Source organism: Vulpes lagopus, chromosome 2 (genome assembly GCF_018345385.1).
Source record: "Vulpes lagopus strain Blue_001 chromosome 2, ASM1834538v1, whole genome shotgun sequence".
NCBI lineage: Eukaryota > Metazoa > Chordata > Mammalia > Carnivora > Canidae > Vulpes > Vulpes lagopus.
This window is the reverse complement of record NC_054825.1, coordinates 74,268,088-74,275,588: the sequence shown is the minus strand read 5'-3', so window position 1 is coordinate 74,275,588 and position 7,501 is coordinate 74,268,088. Positions and strand designations below refer to the sequence as shown.

The 7,501-nt window shown below is 58.3% G+C and overlaps 1 protein-coding gene across 1 annotated transcript; it reads left to right on the top strand.

The window, feature by feature from the left end:
- Positions 1–3,096: 3,096 nt before the first annotated feature.
- CHST14 (carbohydrate sulfotransferase 14) lies at positions 3,097–5,109 on the top strand. The gene has a single exon (XM_041731115.1). It carries the CDS (start codon positions 3,174–3,176, stop codon positions 4,302–4,304), a length of 1,131 nt encoding a protein of 376 aa, XP_041587049.1. The 5' UTR covers positions 3,097–3,173; the 3' UTR covers positions 4,305–5,109.
- Positions 5,110–7,501: the final 2,392 nt, after the last annotated feature.

Here is a 7,501-nt window from a genome sequence, read left to right as displayed (position 1 = left end):
GAGGCCAATAAACAAAGTGGGCAGGAAAACAGGGAGAGCGCAAACGGAGGAAAGGAGACAGAGCAGATGAGAACTTGGGGTGGACTTCTTGGCATTATGGTGGCCAGAGTTACCTGCCTGTACAATGTGAAATCCCTGGTTTGCCAGCCTTCACCTGGCCAGAGACCTGGGAACTGGTCCTCAGGTAGGTGTGTGGTGAAGATAACACCTCATCACCTTGGGTCATGTCCTCCGCCAGCAGAAACTGTCCCAGGGCCTTTGTGTCTTGTAAGTGGCACTCCTTGCCAAGGGACTGAAAGTCCTCATGGGCCAAGGGTTTGTGACTGCCTGGATCTTGGTTCAGCCCAGTCTCAGGGTTGACCATACTCAATGTAGAGCAAGCTTTATGGCCGTGGGTGTTCCTGGGAGGCAGGATGGAGCTGCCCCCACCCTCTTCTTCATTTTGTTATGGACATCTGGGCTGGTGCATTTCAGTAGAGGATATTAGTGGCACAGACACTGCCACAGACTTAACTATAGCCCTGCCATCAGTGTGCTGCCCACAAGAGTCCCATGAGGTGGATGGTGACCTTTTTTTTTTTTTAAATTTTTTTAAATTTTTATTTATTTATGATAGTCACAGAGAGACAGAGAGAGAGGCAGAGACATAGGCAGAGGGAGAAGCAGGCTCCATGCACTGGGAGCCTGACGTGGGATTCGATCCTGGGTCTCCAGGATCGCGCCCTGGGCCAAAGGCCAAACCACTGCGCCACCTAGGGATCCCCTCTTTTTTTTTTTTTTTAAAGATTGCTTCAGTGTTTTGTTTTTTAAGGATTTTATTTTATTTACTCACAAGAGATACAGAGCAAGAGAGAGAGAGAGAGAGGCAGAGGCACAGGCAGAGGGGGAAGCAGGCTCCATGCAGGGAGCCCCACATGGGACTCGATCCTGGGTCTCCAGGATCGCGCCCTGGGCTGCAGGCAGCGCTAAACCGCTGCGCCATCGGGGCTGCCTGGTGCCTTACCATTTTACAGATAGGAAACTGGTGTGGAGACAAGCACCTCGCCCAGGGACTCCCCACAAACCAAGTGGCCATTCCTGTACTCAGACTACTTTGCTGGACTGCTAGCACAGAAGACTTCAGAGGAATGAGCGTCAGCCCAAATTATCAAAAAGTTTTCAAAGTTTTTTTTTCCCTCCTCTTCTAGTATAAAAAACATTTATTGTTTTAAAAAACTGATTCCAGTAAAAAATAATCCCAATGCCAGAAATCTACATTCGGTGCTATTGGAAGCAAGGAAGCACTTCAGTGAAGGCTGAACCTGAGGCCAACTTAGAAATCAGTGGATGAAAAAAAATTTTTTTTTTTTAAATCCGTGGGTGGTGCATCCTCAGATGCACCCCAGCAATCAGGCAGTGAGCTGTTGGGGGCCTACTGAGAAGCGAGGAAGCCACCAGTGCACTCACAATGCTAAGGATTGGGGGCCATCCAGCAAGCTTCATCTCATTCCCCTGGACCCTTCATGCTTCTGAAATCATCTGATCAGTGGCACCTCCATTCTCCCATTGAACTCCGAGCCTCTGGCATCTACTCAGCCCATTCCATTCAGCCCTTCAATACTATAACCTGGGATCAGCTGCTTCCTCCCAACCATTTCACGTTTGTCCATTAATCTCCAAGAGATGGTGATTAGGAGTGTGGGTTTTATTTTTTTTTTTTAATTTATTTATGATAGTCACAGAGAGAGAGAGAGAGAGAGGCAGAGACACAGGCTGAGGAAGAAGCAGGCTCCATGCACCGGGAGCCTGATGTGGGATTCGATCCCCGGTCTCCAGGATCGCGCCCTGGGCCAAAGGCAGGCGCCAAACCGCTGCGCCACCCAGGGATCCCAGGAGTGTGGGTTTTAAAATCAGACTGACCCATATAGAGTCTCAGCTTCCCAGAGCCTCTCCATTTCCTCCGCTGTGCCTTAGGAATGCCTGTAGTACTTGCCTCCCCAGGGCAACTCTGACAACTGAAAGAGAATACCAAACACTGAGCGGGCACCTGCCTGGTAAATGTGGAGCCTGATCGCATCACTACTCCCCACACATCCGTAACAGGATGAAACCTGGGGCCTTTGCTAGTGCCCAGTTCAGGTGGGGAAAGGCTGGCCGCTGCTGTCCTAGGCGTTCCGGTATCCGCCTGGTGCCATTGACCGCGCCTCTGGCTCCAGGCAGGCAGGTTCTGCTGCTCGGTGCCGCTCCTCACCCTTCAGGATGTGTGATCACTCTGGTGACCACCAGGCACCCACTTGCCAGAGGCCCCTCCCCAGAGTGTCCCAGTTATCCCCCCTCTTCAGGCCTGCGGGAAGAAAGACAGGAGGGGAGAAGACCGCATTCCCAGGCGTTTAAGCATTGCCCAGCCGGCCAACACGGCCATCCGGCAGGTACTGCTAAATCTAACGGTCACCATGGAGATGAGCCACTGGTCAATGCTTGACAGCCTTGCTCCTCTACGGGAGTGGCTGGGGGAGCACACTGGGGACTGTGCTTCCTGCGAGGGGGAAGGAAGGCTTTCCCGAAAGTTCGGACTCAGCGCTGCGCTGCGGGGGCCTCGGCCTCGGGACCCGCGCGCGGCTGGAGGAAGGTCTCAGGCCAGAGGGGGCGGCGGGCGGCGGGGCGGGGGCGCGGGTCCCCCGGCCACCTCCCCGAGGGCACGCGCCGCGCGAGCGGGGGAGCCCTGGGCCGCGTCTCCTGCCTTCCGGGCCTGGCAGCTTTTGTCTCCGAAGCCCGGAGCACCAGGGCGGCCCTCGCTCCGGCGCCCCCTCCCGGGCGGGGGTCTGCACGCGCCCTGCCTCGCCCTGCCTCGCCCCGCGTCGCCCGCCCGGTGCAGGGGCGCCGGCCTCTCTCCCCGCCCCCGGCCTGGGCCCGCCCCCGCGCCTGTGTCACGGCGGGGCCGGGGGCGGGGAGCCGCCGGGCGGGACATCCGGCCACCGTCCCTCGCCGCGCCCGCCGCCCGCCGCCCGCCGCCCGCCGCCCGCCGCCCGCTCCCGCGCCGCAGCCCCGGAGCTGCCCGCCCCCCTCCCCGGGGCCGTCCCCGCAGCTGCGGGCCCCAGCCCCCGGCTCCCGCCCCCCGCCCCCAGCACCGGGCCCGCCTCCCGGGCGGCCCTCAGGTCGGCCGGGCCCGCGCAGGCCCCCGCCCCGGGAGCACCATGTTCCCCCGCCCGCTGACCCCCCTGGCGGCCCCGAATGGCGCCGAGCCCCTGGGCCGGGCGCTGAGGCGGGCCCCGCTGGGCCGGGCCCGGGCCGGGCCGGGGGGGCCGCCGCTGCTGCTGCCGTCCATGCTGATGTTCGCGGTGATCGTGGCCTCCAGCGGGCTGCTGCTCATGATCGAGAGGGGCATCCTGGCCGAGGTGAAGCCCCTGCCCCTGCACCCTCCCAGCCGCGAGGCCGCGGCCTGGCGCCGGGCCCTCCCGCGGCCTGCGGGGCTGCCCCTGGGGCCCGGGGACCCGGACTGGCAGGTGAGGCAGGACGTCCGGAACCGCACCCTGCGGGCGGTGTGCGGGCAGCCAGGCATGCCCCGGGACCCTTGGGACCTGCCGGCGGGGCAGCGGCGCACCTTGCTGCGCCACGTCCTCGTGAGTGACCGCTACCGCTTTCTGTACTGCTACGTCCCCAAGGTGGCCTGCTCCAACTGGAAGCGGGTGCTGAAGGTGCTGGCGGGCGTCCTGGACAGCGTGGACGTCCGCCTCAGGATGGACCACCGCCGCGACCTGGTGTTCCTGGCCGACCTGCGGCCCGAGGAGATCCGCTACCGCCTACAGCACTACTTCAAGTTCCTGTTCGTGCGCGAGCCCCTGGAGCGCCTCCTCTCCGCCTACCGCAACAAGTTTGGCGAGATCCCAGAGTACCAGCGGCGCTACGGCGCCGAGATCGTGAGGCGGTACCGGGCCGGAGCGGGGCCCAGCCCCGCAGGGGACGATGTCACCTTCCCCGAGTTCCTGAGGTACCTGGCGGACGAGGACCCTGAGCGGATGAATGAGCACTGGATGCCCGTGTACCACCTGTGCCAGCCTTGTGCGGTGCACTACGACTTTGTGGGCTCCTATGAGCGGCTGGAGGCCGACGCCAACCAGGTGCTGGAGTGGGTGCGGGCGCCGCCCCACGTGCGGTTCCCAGCTCGCCAGGCCTGGTACCGGCCGGCTAGCCCGGAAAGTCTGCACTACCACCTGTGCAGTGCCCCACGGGCCCTCCTGCAGGATGTGCTGCCTAAGTATATCCTAGACTTCTCCCTCTTTGCCTACCCGCTGCCTAATGTTACCAGGGAGGCCTGTCACCAGTGACCGTGGTATGGGCCAGCAGCTGTTGGGGACTGGTTTTGACAATGCCAGCTGCCTCCCATTTAGAGAAACCCTGGCTCTGGGGACTTGGGGCTTCTCCAGATGCCTGGATGGCAAGGACTGCCCTCGGAAGTTTCTGGTCCAGGGTGAGTGCTCACAGTGGCTCGGAGTGCAGGGTTGGACAGGAGGCCTGGTGCTCCCCACGGATGGGATTTCTTAGGGGCCGTGTGACCCTTCTTGCCCTGCCAGGGGCCAGACACCAGTTTGCCAGTAAAGTAACACATCTGTTCTAAAGACTGGCTCCAGGTCCCTGGCTGCCGGGACTGTGCCGTCCACCACTTGGTCTACCTTAACCTGTGGCCAAACCTACAGGTCACACCAGTCAGAAGAATGACCAGAGCCCGGGTCCTGGGCTCTGATCACCCATTCATCCACTCCCTGTGCCTCAGGGCTGGAGTCAGCATTTGTGCCTTACAAATGGCTTTTGTGCCTTTTTGCTTCAGACTCAAAATTTCCTTTGCTTTCCAGGCTCTTTCCGTTTTTCCAAGGAAAGGAAAACTGAGGGCCCTTGCCTGGTAGCCCCAGGACCTGGCCCTGCACGCATCCAAAGACCCCATGTGCCCAGCTTTTTGGGGGCTCTGGGCACCTCCTCCCTTCCCCCAAGGCCATGACTGTGGCTGGTGTATCTGTCTGCCTCTTTTCTGACTCATTTATTTAAAATTTGTACTTTCTGATGGAATCCTTGTGAAGGCTTTGTTTTCCAAATTGCAGAATTTTTAATAAAATTGTTTTGTATACAAAGCCGGCATCTGAAATTCTCCCTCTGAGCTCCTGTGTGTCCAGTTTCTCCATGATGCCTATGTCCCCAGGTCAGGAAAGGGAGCTTGCAGGTAGAGAAAGTGACACCAAGTGTAAGTTGCTTGGCCCAGTCTAGTGGGCCATTTCCAGGGAGCCTTTGAGGGCCTCCCATAGGCCATACCAGATCACAAACTCAGCTTCTGGGATGCCACCGAAGGATAAGTCCCATTAGGACAAACCCCATATATTGAGCACCACCCCTACATGGATTATTCCCGGAAGAAGGGGGTAGGTATGAGACATTGGCTTCTCCTCTTAGGCAGGAATACTTCTTGACTGAGGAAGCTCCAGATGAAAAAGGGGATTGAGGCGAGAGCCAGGGGAGGTTATTCTTGGCACTGAGAATTACACAGAAGGCAAGGAGGTTAAGCGAGGGGCAGGGCTTACTGACTTAGGTCCAGAGGAGGTTGTGGACGATGTAGGAGGAATACAGTCTGAGCAGTAGAGGACAGGCCTCCATGTGACCTGTTCTCCAGTGCTGTCCAGGACAAGGGCCCGGGACCACCAGGGCATGGAGAATAGGTGGCTGGGCCCGCCCTGCCCATGTGAGAGCTGCAAGGCCAGAGCTGGCCCTTCCTTGTTAGTCCTATTTCGTAACCCCCAGTGGGAACTGGTGTACCTCAGGAACCTGAGGCAGTGGTGAGAAGTGCCAGGGAGAGGGAGGAAGGTAGGGAGGTGAGGAGGGTCCCTTTGCAGGTATCCCTTATATCTAGCCTTGCAATTGGCCCTACTGTAGAGGAGAAATCAGGGGATGGCGATTCTATGGGCTCTCATAGTTCTCTGCCATGACTCACCGGGAGGCCTTTACTTGATTCCCTGGCTACATGAGATGCCCCTCTTCGGAGGCCCCTTGGCTCTGGGACTTCACCTCTGATAGCATTTACTTGCTCTGTTGTAACTGCCTGGTTACTTACCAGTCTCCCCCACTGAGAATGTGATTGTGTGAATTTGAGACTGTGTCTCATTCCTTTGACATTCCCCGAACCTCGCCCAGGGGGCTGGCATGCGGTAGGCATGTAGATGGCCAGGCAGAACCAAGGTGTATGTCTTGCTGCAGGCCAGAGAATGCTGTGCTTGGAGTCATCCAGACCCGTCAAGTGCCAGCTCCACTCCCCCAGTGCCTGCTCACCTCTCTGAGCCTCCCCATGCTCCACTGGATCACTGCAACAATAGCAGAGGCCTGTGAGGATGAATGAAGACAAAATGAGTAAGAGGACCCATCCTATGGCCAAATGGATGTTCTTTGAAATGCTAATTGAATACCCAATCCCCCAGAGGCCTGTGGGGACAGGGGAGAAGCCAGGATACGGTGTCCATTCACCGTATGGAGACTGGAGCTGCCTCTGGGCAGAGCCCCTCTGACCTGTGGGTTCATGTCCCCTGCCAACTGGTCAGTCCTGGTGGATCCTTCTCTGAGCTTCCAGCCTGTCAGGAGCCCCCTCCTCTCCCTAGCTGCTTCCCCCATCGGCTTGGAACTGCCACTCCAGACCTACAGCAGCTACTCAGTCCCCTAACCAGGGCCTGTGGTGGAGCAGGTGGGTGGGTGGGGGCAACAGAGACCCAGAGAATGCCCCCCGCCCCAACTGTTGTGCGCACCTTATTTAAATCTCACCGGAGACCAATAGCAGAGGGGTCATCCTGCTGTTATGCAGACAGGGAAACCCAAAGTCCAACTGAGGTCTTTGCTTCCCACATTCCAGGAGAGAGGCTGCAGATGGTGGGAATGGGGAGAAGAGGGAATAGGAAGGTTAAGAAAGATGAAGGGTGGATCGGGTTGTATTTGGGGGCATTTGCACACATTCTCCCTCCACAGTTCTTACATCCCCTCATTTTCAGAGAATCCGATTCAGTCCAGCTGACATTTACTGGGCCCTGCCCCAGAGGAGTGGGGTCAAAGGAAGCCCTTGATGTGGTTAACTTACTGGCGACTCTCCTCCCAGGCAGAAAAGGGTGCCAGGCCACAGAGCATCCTGATGGCCAGAACTGGACACCTGGGGTGTGGGCCAGAGGGTCTGAGGTGAAAGGGGAAGGGCCTGCTAAGGACAAATTGTCACCTGCCACCCTTTTTCCCTGGAGACAGCCCTGAGGGACTTAATTTGTCATCTACCCTTCTTTTCGGAGGAAAGAGGACTTCTTTTTTTATTTTTTATTTATTTTTAAATATTTTATTTATTCATGAGAGACGGGGGGTGGGGGAGAGAGAGAGAGAGAGAGAAGCAGGCTCTGTTCAGGGAGCCCGACATGGGACTCCATCCCAGGACTCCAGGATCACGCCCTGGGTTGAAGGCAGGCGCCAAACGGCTGAGCCACCCAGGAATCCCACCCTCCCCCCTTTTTAAGAT